The 15,375-nt window shown below is 47.9% G+C and overlaps 1 protein-coding gene across 4 annotated transcripts in view; it reads right to left on the reverse strand.

The window, feature by feature from the left end:
- Positions 1-15,375, reverse strand: part of col27a1b (collagen, type XXVII, alpha 1b) — a 41,867-nt gene that overhangs the window by 23,905 nt on the left and 2,587 nt on the right. For all 4 annotated transcript variants that reach the window (XR_009928495.1, XM_062451098.1, XM_062451097.1 and 1 more), the window contains 7 exons: positions 12,513-13,822; positions 9,991-10,044; positions 7,042-7,095; positions 5,787-5,840; positions 5,631-5,684; positions 2,445-2,489; positions 1,202-1,255 (listed from right to left, as the gene is read on the reverse strand). Coding sequence is in view for 3 of the 4 variants with exons in the window: in XM_062451098.1 (XP_062307082.1) it covers positions 1,202-1,255; positions 2,445-2,489; positions 5,631-5,684; positions 5,787-5,840; positions 7,042-7,095; positions 9,991-10,044; positions 12,513-13,822 (1,625 nt within the window). In the remaining variant the exon portion in view is untranslated. The remainder of the gene's footprint in view (positions 1-1,201; positions 1,256-2,444; positions 2,490-5,630; positions 5,685-5,786; positions 5,841-7,041; positions 7,096-9,990; positions 10,045-12,512; positions 13,823-15,375) is intronic.

Raw genomic sequence — 15,375 nt, forward strand, 5'->3', positions numbered from 1 at the left:
AACACACTGTTGAAGTATTACATTTACATTACATTTAGTCATTTAGCAGACGCTCTTATCCAGAGCGACTTACAGTAAGTACAGGGACATTCCCCCGAGGCAAGTAGGGTGAAGTGCCTTGCCCAAGGACACAACGTCAGTTGGCATGACCGGGAATCGAACTGACTCCCTTGTAAGTATTGTTAGGACACTGTTTGAACACTGTTAAACCTTTTAAGGAGTGAGTTATTTTTCCAAAACGGAAGCTAGCTAGTTTTAGTTAGCTTCCGTTACCTAGCAACCTAGCATAATACTCGTAGCAATGCTACTACCTGCTAGTGTTACTTGTTAGCCTCCTAATTGTAAATTTTGAAGCCATACTATAGCGTTTGTCATATCGTTTTTGTCTATCGGAAAATAGTCGGTTGGAATGTTCAGAATCACATATGTGTGACGCTACTCCTTAACGGGTTAAAATAAACACAGCACGGGGTTCTAAAGACATGCAGGCCAAGATCATCTTAAGACACTAATACAAGGCTTCTAGAAGCTTCCATCCCCCTGGGCGTCCAGCAGGGATCATCACGGTTACACGGGACTCAGGGGGTACAGAGGCAGACAATGGCGTGAACCCGAAAGCACAGTAAACCGTTTTTAACAAGGCGAGCTGGGAGTGATCGCCCAGCTGCATGGCGTTGCACATTTGCAAACTGAGAGAGGAAACATGTTTTACTCAGCGTTGAAATCATAACACAGCGCGGCTACAAAGGGAACTTTCCCCTACAAAATCAAATTCCCAGACGTGGAAAGCTGAATGAGGACTCACGGTACGAGCTTGGGAGAGTGATGGAAACATCTTTCGCCCGGGGAGCTACCTAATTAGTCACAGTTTTATTTTGTTTTCTTTCTTCGCGGTACTGCTGACTAAGTAAAACAGTTTCACATTTTATTTCCTGACAAAACCAAGGGCTTTACATGTGTGAGTGTGTAGGTAATGTTTAGGCTTGTGTGTGAGTGTGTATGTAGGTAATGTGTAGTCATGTGTGTGTGTGTGTGTGGGGGGGGGGGGTACTGTGTATGCATGTGTGTGCGTGTAGGTGGTGTTTAGGCATGTGTGTGTGTGTGTAGTTACTGTGTAGGTGTGTGTGCGAGTAGGTACTGTGTATGCATGCATGCGTGTGGGCCCTGCTCAACCAGCACTGCAACACTAGATTTACTGCACCTGCCTGCCAGGATAACCTTTAGCCCCTGGGCTTCCATCAGCTCCACGATCACCCTGCAGAGACGGAGAGAGGGAGTCAGTGGGAGAGGGAGATGGGCAGAGAGAGGGATACAGGGGGAGGGAGAAAAGGAGAGAGGGAAAGAGAGAGGGAGAGAAAGGAAGCGAGAGGGAGACACAGGGGGAGAGGGAAAGAGAGAGGGAGACACAGGGGGAGAGGGGGAGATGGAGAGGGGGAGAGAGGGAAAGAGAGAGGGAGACACAGGGGGAGATGGGGAGATGGAGAGGGGGAGAGAGGGAAAGAGAGAGGGAGACACAGGGGGAGAGGGGGAGATGGAGAGGGGGAGAGAGGGCGGACAGCAGGAGGGAAGCAGAGCGGGAGAGAGAGCAGATTGGAGAATGGGAGGATGAGGGAGAGACGGAGGAGAAGGGGAAAACTGGTCGTGTGACTCTGAGCCTCCAATCTCAGACGAAGCCCATGTGAATCCATTCAAATGGAAGCCAGAAAGAAAGAGGAACAATGTAATTGTTGGCGTCGAGTTCAGAAAGCAGAATCATGCAGGATATTGGGTCTGCCTCGTAGCAGCCAAGCCCACAGCAGTCAGTCTGTCGTGTGGTACAACCTCTGGCTACTTTACTGCTGCACCAGGGGATGTTTGTCTTCAATGGCATTCAGTCATTAACATGAGTCATCCTCTCCATGGTCTGACTGCCATTTGAATATTATATTATACTTGATTAGCATGGCCATGAGGGCATCTGTAAATTACAGCCTGTTTGCATTGAAAGACAACCACCGTAATTCCGTAAGTTTCCTGACAATGAGGCCTTTTTTTGAGTTGAGATTGAGAATGTGAGATCTCTGCTCACTGGAAGGACCCACTGCCAGTGTTATGGGATGTGAGAGCGCCACAGAGAGGGCAATAGCCCAGATAGGCCACAGGTGACGCAACACATAACTGAGTGATGGTAACGTTACACACATGACTCATTATTAGTACTAATAGGTTAAAAAAAATAAGGATAATCTGATATAATCCGATTATATACAGTATATATTATCTATGGAGGACGTGTGTAACATCCTCACTTTTGTGTGTGTGTGTGTGTATGTATTATATGGGTGTGGATTAACTCCAAAATACATTATGGCAAAGGAAATGGTTTCCTTGCATCATCTTAACAATACAGGTAAAAAGTTTGGTATATTCATAATGATGAATATAGAATATTCAAACACACTCACTGGATCTCCAGGGTGGCCAGGCGGACCAGGGTGGCCTTTCAGTCCCTGTGGAGAGAGGAACTATACTGAGACACCACTGACAATTCAATTGACTTCATTCTGAAGAAATTCACGTGTTTGGGTACAGAATTTATGGGACACGACATAAACAAGGCCTATAGGTGAAGAGCTCTTCAGCCTCCGACTTAAACTGATTCAAGTTGAATGAGTCAACATCAATGTATGCACCAAGCAGAGTTACACAAACACACAAGTCAGGGACAGTGATGTGGAGCATGATGTGTAAAAGACCCTAATTGAACAGGTCCTGAGTGATGAGGCGCTTGCACCACAGTGAACAGAACACCCCAGTGCTGGATTAAGATTCGGTCTCATTAGCTTGAAGAAAAAGCTCTTTAAACTGTTTGTTTAAACATGAACAGATGATTTTGTTTAGAACCCCAACGTCCACAAACAAAGTTAAACGCTTATAAAACAAGCTAAATAAGTATGTCATCATTCTCCCTTAGAACAACATTGCTTCTAGACTACTCTCCTTACACAAACTATAAACTTTCAGAACAAGGTAGGGACCAGTATGACTATAACCCCGAAAGCCTAGTTTAGTGAGCAAGCCAGGTCTAGCTTGTTGAAATAGATTAGCCTGGTGTGTCCTAGCTAGCCTAGCTTAGTGAGCAAGCCCAGTCTAGCTTGCTAAAATAGATTAGCCAGGTCTAGCCTAGCTTAGTGAGCAAACCCAGTCTAGCTTGCTAAAATAGATTAGCCAGGTGTGTCCTAGCTAGCCTAGCTTAGTGAGCAAGCCAAGTCTAGCTTGCTAAAATAGATTAGCCTGGTGTGTCCTAGCTAGCCTAGCTTAGTGAGCAAGCCAAGTCTAGCTTGCTGAAATAGATTAGCCTGGTGTGTCCTATCTAGCCTAGTTTAGTGAGCAAGCCAGGTCTAGCTTGTTGAAATAGATTAGCCTGGTGTGTCCTAGCTAGCCTAGCTTAGTGAGCAAGCCCAGTCTAGCTTGCTAAAATAGATTAGCCAGGTGTGTCCTAGCTAGCCTAGCTTAGTGAGCAAGCCAAGTCTAGCTTGCTAAAATAGATTAGCCTGGTGTGTCCTAGCTAGCATAGCTTAGTGAGCAAGCCAAGTCTAGCTTGCTAAAATAGATTAGCCAGGTGTGTCCTAGCTAGCCTAGCTTAGTGAGCAAGCCAAGTCTAGCTTGCTAAAATAGATTAGCCAGGTGTGTCCTATCTAGCCTAGTTTAGTGAGCAAGCCAGGTCTAGCTTGTTGAAATAGATTAGCCTGGTGTGTCCTAGCTAGCCTAGCTTAGTGAGCAAGCCCAGTCTAGCTTGCTAAAATAGATTAGCCAGGTCTAGCCTAGCTTAGTGAGCAAGCCAAGTCTAGCTTGCTAAAATAGATTAGCCAGGTGTGTCCTAGCTAGCCTAGCTTAGTGAGCAAGCCAAGTCTAGCTTGCTAAAATAGATTAGCCAGGTGTGTCCTAGCTAGCCTAGCTTAGTGAGCAAGCCAGGTCTAGCTTGCCAAAAATAGATTAGCCTGGTGTGTCCTAGCTAGCCTAGCTTAGTGAGCAAACCCAGTCTAGCTTGCTAAAATAGATTAGCCAGGTGTGTCCTAGCTAGCCTAGCGAGAAGGAGTCTGGGATTCCTGTGTTTGAGCCAACATACGATGGATGAGCAGGGAGGAATGTCCCTGGGACCTGGAGCCAGCACTAGACATCTGAGTACAGTAAAAGTAGGAAGTCTGTGTGTGCGCACGCGTACTGTATCATTGAAATGTTCCTCAGTGTGCCAAACTGCAGAAGGTTAAGTAATAGGATACTTCTGAGGCACTTTTCTGAAATGTCTGTGGAGCAGCTTTGGATGCATACAGTAATTTCACAGAGTCATGTATCCCAATTGGGATACAGACACAACGCAAGTGACACGATTCAACCGCTATAATCCAAATTATAGATCGTATGTCCATTGTACAATGTTTGGGGCTATCTCGTTGTTATGATCAGTGACCTATGCACTTTTGTAAAACTCTCTCTTGGAAGTCGCTTTGGATAAAAGCGTCTGCTAAGTACTAGTCTTATCTGGTCTAACCTGGGCTAGGGGGACATCCAGAGAGACTGGTCTCATCTGGATTCATCTTGACCAGGGGGAATGGACTCACCTGCCTTCCTCTGGACCAGTGGTTCAGGGAAGCACAGCTTTGACAGTGGCACGGAGTCCGAAATGTAAAGACGACCCCTCTGTCACCATGTCAACCTCCGACCTCACAGCAGTGAGACACTCGGTCATCATAATCTCCCTCTTTCAGACTGAGGTCCACTTCAAAACACAATGAAATAACCTTGAGGACACCAGATGCTCTTTCCCAGCAAGCTGTTTTCTATTGTGAAACAAATAGCTGCTAACGACCAAAGCCTGACAGCCCATGACAGCAGATTGTGTACTTTCCGAAAAAAGAATCAGCAGCTGTTAGTCTCTTCTTTAGGACGATTATTTAGACATTGTTACTTGGCCAAGGACCATTTAACCTGCCTGGGGCTAATTAGTGAACAACGCATAGCAGTTTTGGGGAAGTGGAACATTATCTCAATTACATAATGAGATTCTTCAAATAATGACCATAACATGCCACAGCAATGTCCAATGTTTTTATTCACTAGAAATGTGAGGTGTCATAGTAAATGTGCTCAAATAAAAAAAAACATGACAGGCTGCAGTGCACAAGCAGATCCTTTCGACCCAAAACACTTAAACTGGCCTCAATCATATTTTTCCTCACCGGCTAGTACTAATGATATTACAGGCCAGCTTTTCAAGTGTGACAGTGGAGAAGAGAGCAGGTGACGGTCTGCACCATGTTAGGCTTCCCTCCAAACATCCTGGAGAAGAAAGGGCTTGGCAGAAGCCTTCCAAACGCTTCCTCTTTGAGAATCCCATCTTCAAAGAGATGTCAGAATGGGCCGGTTTTAGGTGTAGTCTGTGATTTACAGATCTCCAATGTGGTCCGTCCTATCTCTCCGAATCATTCAAAGAATCGGATTCACGTCTTCGGTGTGTGTGTGTGTGTGTGTGTGTGTGTGTGTGTGTGTGTGTAAAACAGAGCGAAGAGACAACAGCCACAAGCACAACACGGTTTCACACAAATCTATCGCAATCGTCTGGGCAGTGTGTCGTCTCCGAGATCTCGTACCTTGCGACCTACTTGGCCGGACAGCCCCGGACATCCCAGCAGGCCAAGTTGTCCCTGGAGACAGAACAGTTTAGAACGCCATCGCAACAACCTGGGGTTGAGTGAGTCGATCACACAGCAGTGGCTAATCCGCGGCACACAGCAGACGACACCTACTTTCTCTCCACTAGGGGCTCCACCAGGTGACAGGCCGGGGTCTCCTTTGTGTCCCTGCAATGAAGACAACAACACACGGGCAGGTATGAGCCGTCAGAACCACTGTGAACACGCACCCAATGTGGAGCTTTCAACACGTGGCTCGTAGTGTAGGATCTCTGCACACGAGATAAGGTTTGGGTACTGTGACATCACAGAGATTTCCATTTGGTGCGAGCAGGCCGATGGGTTTGCCTAGACCCTTGTACTGTAGTATTTACAGGATCCGTTTATATGAAGCCATTGAAGAGCTATTTATAGTGACCTGGCACATTTATTTTCCTTTTCAGGCTTCAGGTATGGTTGGACTTCTGGAAAGTATACCTAGATATCTCCACCTTCATTATTATACACACATTTTCACTGCTCCCTCACTGTAATCCGTAAGTGCTAATAATCATTTTTTATCAGGACAGAGGTGGTCTGCTTGATTTCATAAATGGCTGATTTGGCACTGAACACTTGGCTTCCAATGAGCTCACTTCTGGCCAAAGAAAGTAGAACATTCTCTGTCACCCTGCGAAGAGATAAGGGGTGTTTTCATCTCAGTCTTGGGGCTCTCTTGCTTGGTTCAGCAGATACTTTAGTTAACAATGCTTCTGTAAAGGCTTACAAGGTTTGTGTTGGGTGTAACTGTAAGATTTTCCTTCAGCACCTGTATCGCACATTTTCATGTGAGCTGCAGCTTGGCATTGCAGCCAGGTGTTTTTAAACGGTCTGTCTTTAAGACCAACATCTCCCCAGGCTACGTTTGCCAACATCTACACCTGTTAACCACTAGAAACTGCATGTTTACTTGCACGTGATGTCAACTTGTAAAAATATATAAAATTGTTCCCTCCAAGTTCACAGTCAACACCAGTATGTTATGGTTTCCCTGGCGGGAACAGATCTGTCCAAAGGCTGGTGTCAACATTGCAGACATGAAATGAAATATTGCTAACAAATGACAAATGCTATGTACCAACAAGGAACACATACTATAGATACATTCAACACTATAAATAAGGAACACTCCATTTTGAAAAGACTAATGTTATAAAACGTATGGACTTCCCGTGGGTCAGTTACTGTAGATACACACAGCCAAACCTGCCCGACAACACAGGCAAAAGGAGAGACAGATAGGAGATAGCGCCTGCACATTCTTCACAAATATTCACAATATTGGGCCCCTGACTGCGATGCCCCCTTGTCCAAATCTTATTGTACATACCTTGTGTCCAGACGGGCCGGGACGACCAGGGTTGCCATGAGGACCAGGAGGACCCTGCAACAGAAAGAATACATGAAGCTGAAGAGCACAGCTGGGACATTGCTATGTTACTTTATATTATGCCTGTATGTCTGTCTACCTGCCTGCCTGCCTGGCTGCCTGTCTGTCTGTCTGCCTACCTGCTTGTCTGGCTGCCTGTCTGTCTGTCTGTTTGCCTTTCTGTCTGTCTGCCTAGTGTCTGTCTGAGTTTTAACATATGGATGTGATTTTCCCCCTCATCCCTTCCTTTTTCCACGAGGATCCAGGGGTCCCAGGGTGAAGGCCGTTCGTCCATCACACACCATTTTCCCCTCGCTTTGCCACAAACGGTGTTCTCCACTGAACTGTGAAAATCACCCTGCTTCAGCAGGGAACCAGATGGGGACATTTATCAGCAGAAGTTCATGGTGAAGGATAGCTTCTGGGCTAGCGGAGCATCATCCCAACTAATATGTCCACATATTACTGGAGTAGCCATTGTTAACCTCCCCGGGTTCTCTTGTGAACAGACTGTATTTTTTGAGTTAGTGTTGCTGTATGTGAGTTAGTGTTGCTGTATGCGAGTTAGTGTTGCTGTATGCGAGTTAGTGTTGCTGTATGTGAGTCAGTGTTGCTGTATTTGAGTCAGTGTTGCTGTCGCTGTATTTGAGTTAGTGTTGCTGTTGCTGTATTTGAGTTATTGTTGCTGTATTTGAGTTAGTGTTGCTGTTGCTGTATTTGAGTTAGTGTTGCTGTTGCTGGATTTGAGTTAGTGTTGCTGTATTTGAGTCAGTGTTGCTGTATTTGAGTCATTGTTGCTGTATTTGAGTCAGCGTCAAACAGAGCAGGGGGCAGAAAGGGGAGACATATGATAGGGAGGGATACAGGAGAGGGGGAGAGAGACCAAGAGGTCAGCGTGTCCCAGTCTGTGTATATGTGCTTAATTATTAGGCTGTGGAGCAAGGTACCCAGGCAGACAGACAGACAGGCAGACAGGCAGGCAGGCCCCGTCAGTCACAAGTACACTTCACATGTGGAGACAATTGCCAGGAGCTCATCTAAAACTTCTCCCTATTCAGCCATGCAGGGCATCGCACTGGATTTGCATTTGCAGCTGGATGATAAATCCTAAAAATCATCCGATGAAGAAGGGGATGAGAAAAGAGAGAGAGAGAGATACAGGGAAAAACAGAGACAGAGAGAGATGGGGAGAGAAAGAGAGATAGAGATGGAGATAGAGATACAAAGAAAGATACAGGGAGGGAGCTAGAGAGAGAGGCAGATTTGGAGGCACTTCACGTCTCATCCACCTCAAACCGTATTAGTGTGGCAATGAGGAAGAGGAAGAAGACTTGAGCGTTGGTTGTCGTGATGTTCAAACGTCAGATCCGCTTCAGATGACCTGCTCAGTCACTCCCTCACCAAGGGGTGAACAACCCGTCACACACACACCGTACATACAAATGCTCATTCTTAACATGCATGTTCATGACCACACGGCCTCCAACACCAGGCACAGCGCGGGCCTGTGTCTGACGGCAGCGTGTCACTAAGGAAGAACTGCCACCATTTTACATTTAGTCATTTAGCAGACGCTCTTATCCAGAGCGACTTACAGTAAGTACAGGGACATTCTCCCCGAGGCAAGTAGGGTGAAGTGCCTTGCCCAAGGACACAACGTCATTTGGCACAGCCAGGAATCGAACTGGCAACCTTATGATTACTGGCCCAATTCCCTCACCGCTCAGCCACCTGACTCCGTACCAGCCACCAGGTTTATGATTCGGGCCAGAGCCTTTTACAGGGGTGACATGTGGGCGCAACAGTTTTAAAAGGCCATTAAGACAGAACAGACGCTCTTACACCCTCTGGGCTCTCACAGGCTGGAGAGAGACTTCATGAACACCAGGTGACTCCAGCACAGGCTGCAATACCCTCCTCCGAAACAAAACCCATTTTACAAGTTACGGCAAGCTGAAATCAAATAGGGAGTGTTTTATTGAAAATGTTGACACATTAGGGACTTTTGACTAGTTTCACGCCCCAGTTTCACGTCGCACAAGGGTTTGTTCTGCGAACTACAGCAGCCTCCTCCATAGAGTTAGCTACAGCAGCCTCCTCCATAGAGTTAGCTACAGCAGCCTCCTCCATAGAGTTAGCTACAGCAGCCTCCTCCATAGAGTTAGCTACAGCAGCCTCCTCCATAGACTACATACCGGGTCTAAGCTCACGAAAGAGGCTGAGTTCAATTCCTTGTTCCTTGTTTAAAGAGATTGGGTTCCCACAGTATAACCCACGAAGGACTGGTCACAGTCTGGTTTGCTGCAGGTAGCACAACCCAGATCTCGACATAATTCTTTCACACATAAATAACGTGCCACTGGACTAATAAATATAGGAAAGTCCAAATTGTATTTACTCTGAAAAGAATTTGGGGGCACAATTATGGATGTGTCTGATTGTGCTGGGATGAATCTGCTAAACCACTTCTGGTTAAGATAAACACTACTTGAACTCAATCTAAACAAATAAATGAAGTACATTGAAACAATCAGACCATTGTACACAGAGCTAATTTCTCTTTGGCTCCAGGTAGATTACAAGTCTTCCATCCGTTTGCTCTCCAGCTTTTAGAAGCAGACCTTGGCAGCAGACAAACAGTGCTTGATCAGAGCCAAAGGAAACCAAGCTCGGAAAGAGAATAGCACGCCATAATCCAGAGACGTTATTGAGTGCTTCATCATAAGCCTTCTTCATCAAGCTATCGCTAATAGTGTTATTTTCGTGTATTACTGTTGGAAAACTGTGGGCCAGACCAGACCAGAGCCAGGCACCATGGGGCTTAGTGTAAAGGATGGACTGGGGGGTGAGAGCTTGGCTGCAGAGCTCGTGGGAGCACCAGGGGGGGGGGGGAGCACGGCGAAGACTCACCCGAGGACCTCTCCTTCCTGGCTGGCCGGGCTTCCCCGGAGGTCCCATCTGTCCCTGGAAGGGAGAGAGAGAGCGAGAGCGAGAGCGAGAGAGAGAGAGAGAGAGAGAGAACGTCAGGCAGACGGCAGCGTTACGTTGCAGAGTGATGGGGCATGAGACAACCGGCCAATGAACCTAATCACCCCACATGACTCAGTCTGCTTCCTGCAGCATGGGGTAATATCGTACACTAAGGACAGCCTGGATGAAACATCGCTTGTGAACTCCAAAGGGCTTCAGTGATATGTTGGCAGGTTTAGGAGTTGTGTTACAAGGCAGCTCACTTCTACTGAAAGCAATGTTATCTCAGTCCTTTTTCCATTACAACAAGCCATTGTCAGACTCGTACCGGTGGGATTCCTGCCCCTAGGATCAGCAAACGCAGCTCATGTTGATGGTGGTGGTGGGTATCATCTACCTTTAAAAGCACTTACATGGATTAGAAGAGCGGGGAAAGGTCAACTGTAATGAGGGGGCAGCCTGAAGATGGAAAGTAAGGATCTCATTTCCAATGTGGGCGAGGAAAAAGCATGAAGCTTTTCGAAGCATTCGGATGTTTTCAGTGTACACAACGTGGAAGCGCAGCACAGACATCAGCTGTCTGATTGGTCGGATAGGAAAACCAGCTCGGCACCAGTCCATTCAGGGCAAATCCCGACCTTTCAGTTGGGCTACTTCTCATCGAGAACACTGGAGGATGAGGAGGGGCGTCGCGTAACGGGAGCGCCGAATGGCACGTCAGTGCACGCGAGCTCGACCGCACACGTGTACACCATGTGTACAGTAACTCTCCCGAACATGCTTCAGACGCTGGCTGGAACACGGCTTGTCCCCCTCAGCGCCGAGCGTGGAGCCTCGCCGAGCGCGGAGCCTCTCCGAGCGCGGAGCCTCGCCGAGCGCGGAGCCTCGCCGAGCGCGGAGCCTCGCCGAGCGCGGAGCCTCGCCGAGCGTGGAGCCTCTCTGAGCGTGGAGCCTCTCTGAGCGTGGAGCCTCGCTGAGCGTGGAGCCTCGCTGAGCGTGGAGCCTCGCTGAGTGTGGAGCCTCTCTGAGCGTGGAGCCTCGCTGAGCGTGGAGCCTCTCTGAGCGTGGAGCCTCGCTGAGCGTGGAGCCTCGCTGAGCGTGTTCCCTGGCTGGGTGAAGTGTGATGTAACAGTCTCTGTGCGGCTTGTCAACGATGGAAACTGTGGGTAACCATCCTCACTGCCAGAGCGACCAGGTTCCTCACAGGGCAACGTGAGGTTACAGCTTCTTTCCTTCAGCTGCAGAACTGGCTATGTCTAACTGCTGTTAATCCATCGACCATACTCACAAAATCGACATTAGAAGAAATCGTTTCATTACACGTCATCTGAGTAGGAATGCAGACCATGTTGAATGCTGACATTTTAGTTATAGGGCACCTCGCCAAGGCCAAAAGTCAAGGTCCACTAATTCACAAGATCTTAAAAAAAAACAAGCAAAGCCTCAAGCCTACCATCTGGGCACCATAACAACAGTTGAATAGGAACAAATTACCATTACACTATGGGATATTAACCGCCTTTTACAAGCTCAACACTCAAGCTTGTTATAGTCTTGAAAGCTGTTCAAACATTTCAGCCGTTCGTAAAAAAAAAAAGTCATTTATCAGCACAACGTCAAACAGAGGTTTGGTTTCCCAATAATTTCACCACTGTGTTCTACTATTACTCTATCCAGCGATCTACTCTCCTTCTACGGACTGGCCTTTGCAGTGTTCTGTTCAGCTGAGTCTTCAAACAGTGTTCTAATCTTGTTCTACTGTGTTCTACCCTTGTTCCAACCAGTATTCTCCCTTTGACCTCACGTGTAGAGATGTGTCATCTTTGACAGCTTCCAGCAGAGCTACTTACACATCCCCAATGCCATTTCTCCATCCAGTATAACTTCAACTTGAGACGTCGAGGTGCGGCCCTGACCTTCGACCCTGCTTTAAATGACTTCCTTCTTTCCCTTCACCCTCTCACCCTGCAGGAGGAATGTAGCGCCTCAGCGTTAGCCTAGCCAAGGCCTACTGAGCACCAAGTCGCACCACGGAGCCTGGCTTGTTCTCTTTCTTTGAGGGCATTTCTGCATTATTGGGACAGGAAAGTGAAGAGACAGGAGATGCGAGGGAGGGAGAGAGAGAGAGAGAGAGAGGAGGACATGGAGGAAATGGCCCGGGCTGGATTCGAACTAGGGTCCACTGCATTCTGTCCAGGGACTTCCAAAGATGGATGACCCTCCCTCCCACTCATCCTCCGGCCCCACAAAACTGTACGCCACCAAGAAGGACAATGTTCTAGAGCACCACACTTCTGTCTGACACACCATTCCTTCATGTTATTTTGGTGATAATTCCCTTAATGGCAATTAGACGCACAGCACGAGTTCTCCGAGCAACACAGACAGACAACATAAGCCTAGAGTGCTAACATGCATAGACAGATACACGCCGGCTTTGATATGTCACACCATGTTCTTACCACTGGTCCTGGTTCCCCCTTCAGGCCCGTGGGTCCTGCCAGCAGGGAAAACTGGGTCGGTTCCAAACCAAACGTTTGGAAGCCATCTGTGGCAGCCGGAGTGACGAGGGAAGGCCAGGTGGGGTTGACGTCCTGCACACCCAGCACTTTTGGCTTAGGTTTCTTTGGAAGCACTGCTGTCTGCCTCTTCTGGACGGACGTGTGCGAAGATGACATCTCTCTGGGCGCTGTGGTGGAGGACGGTTTTGTCTGCGCCTCAGGTGGCCTGGTGGAAACTGGCGAGGCCATACTTTTCCCCTGAGGTGGCTGCCTTTTGAAACTGAAGCCTGCGTCGCCGGTTTTAGGGCCGCCGTGTCGGGACATTTGTGTTCCACTGGTCCGGAGGGGGGCAGTAACAGTTTGGGCCACAGCCTGGAGGGGGTGCTCTAGCCCGGGACGAGCTGTTGAAGGAGCCGGTGTTGCAGGAAGAGAGAGGGATATGGAACTACGTTTTGGGGTCATCCCACCGTTACTCCACGAGGACAGGTTGAGTAACGACGAACTCTGAGTCGGAAAAAGATTAGTCCTGGTCTTTTCCCCAGTCAGGGTGAAACCAGGGCTAAGGGCCTTCCTGGATACATCTGTCAACGACCGAGGGGCTACAGGGGTGACAGTAAAGTTAGGGTCATGGAGAAGAAGGGGAAGGAGCGGGGGTAGATTTGCCCGGTACGTCTCCGCCTCCCTGCACTGTTTCTTAAGGTACCGACAATAGTTATGAGCTGCCAAGGCAGACGGATAAATATCAAACTGACAAATGGCGCCTTCAAACGGCGCATAGTTCTGGTTCATCCTCCCCAGGAGGAAGGAGCCCTCGGGGTCCAGGGTCTCCTCCCCCTTCGAATGCAAATCCGCGTGGACGCTAGTCCTCCCGCAGGAAGTGTCGAGCGAGACCCGCCGGCCGCGGATGCCCACGGCCAGGTGGTGCCACCGGCCGTCGTGAACGTCGTAGTCGAAGCTCACAGAGTTCTCCGGCCCCAGGTGCACCAGCACCTGGCCGGGGACCAGCTGCAGGCCCAGCTGCAGCTTCCTCCTCCTGGACAGGACGGTGAAGAGGAAGGCGCTGGCGACGCGGTGGGACCGGAGGCTGAGGATCAGGGAGAGGTCGGTGCTGCCGGAGGGGAAGACGGACCCCACAGCGGTCTGGACCCGGGCCCGCTGGGTAAGGATGACCCCAGACTTGAAGGGGATGACTCCCTGGGGGGCGGAGCGGGACCCGGACGATGGAGGACTTCTTCTCCCAGTGAGTCCCAACTGCTCCAGCACATCCACATCTACAGAACAGCAGGACCACAGTCACCACATAGTCCCTCCTGGTCAATACAGCCAGGCTCATAGTATAATACATTTGCAAGCAATGATTTTCTGGAGACTCTTAGTACATTAACATAATGAATTCCTTTGATTGGATGGCACAGCAAATCCTGTTTAAGAACCATGATATGATTTAGTTGGGTTTTTTTAACACTGGAATTCCTATCATTAAACTTAGTAGAAATGACAGGTTGCAATGTCATACACTGTCAATGTCACTGTAAAAATAATGTGGATGAATATTTATGAGGTTATGACTGACTGTCTTTAACACTAAGCACACCAGAAGTAAAACGCCTACCATTAATATGGTTTCTCAGGTAGCACAAGCAAAGCCTTACATACTGGACAGTTCAAACGGAGCATATCAGAGTAAATGGACAGAGTGTATGGACATAATATGGCAGGATAAGCATAAAATAACTTTTAATGAGGCCATGCATCCATTTGACCAGGCTGCAGATTATACAATTGGGCTGTCAGTCTGTGTTCCAGAAAAGTTTAGAAACAAGAGCTCAATGGGTCCCTTAAGGGGATAGTAATTGTGTTTCAGCAGAGACAGGCAATACTGCCTGCTGGAAACGCCTGATCTGCTAACAGAGTAAGGATGGTAACTTGACAGGCCAACTTCATTAAAGGTGAATTACAGCAGACTTTCACTCCCTGCTATAAAGGCCTGAATGGCCAACTCATGGGAAGAAATAAGGTTACACACACACACAAACTACTTGTCACTGCAATCCTGTATTTGTTTAGTTTGTGTATTGTGTCCAGAATTCATCTCTGAATCTAAACCACTTGTACTTATAGTCTAGAACTGAATGAAATCCTAAGACTTCCAAGACATTCAATATTATAAATCAAATCAGCTGCATGAAAGGTTTCAGTAACTTATTTGGTTTACAAAATCTCACTAGCAACATTTCCTGTGGTGTGCTGCTTTAAAAGTGTGCCTGACCTTTAAACGTTGTTAGTCATATCTGTGATGTAAACAATGCTAGTTAAAAAGGCACCTGGCTAATTGGCAAGCTGTCGAGAAGCAGAAAGCAGATGGTAAATTACAGTGTGTACCTTATTTTTAACAAATCCACCCAATCGCTATGCAGAGCGCAAGGTGATTCATTGCATTTCAGCGTCTTCAGCTTCTCTCTTATGATGCTAAACAAATGTGGACAACCGAAACCCAAGGACTGTCAAGGTTGAATTACTGCAGTAAAGAGAAAACTGCGGCTGACTACAGTACGTGACCATGAGCAGCTGGGCCACAAGTCATGTGTGTGGAGAGGTGCTGACTCTGTCCACGCTGTGCATGGCCTTTCAGTGGATGCACACACACTTGAGCTGTATGTTATGGGCAGATCCAATGCCAGAACAACAAGAGAAAGCCACAGTTCATCTCTGGATTAACCGTACTAGCATGGACACAACACAGAGCGATGCAGACCACATCACCTGGGCCAGGCTAACCTGTCACACCACATCATCTGGGCCAGGCTAACCATTCACACCACAT

The sequence above is a fragment of the Osmerus eperlanus genome, chromosome 25 (assembly GCF_963692335.1).
Source record: "Osmerus eperlanus chromosome 25, fOsmEpe2.1, whole genome shotgun sequence".
Classification (NCBI taxonomy): Eukaryota; Metazoa; Chordata; class Actinopteri; order Osmeriformes; family Osmeridae; genus Osmerus; species Osmerus eperlanus.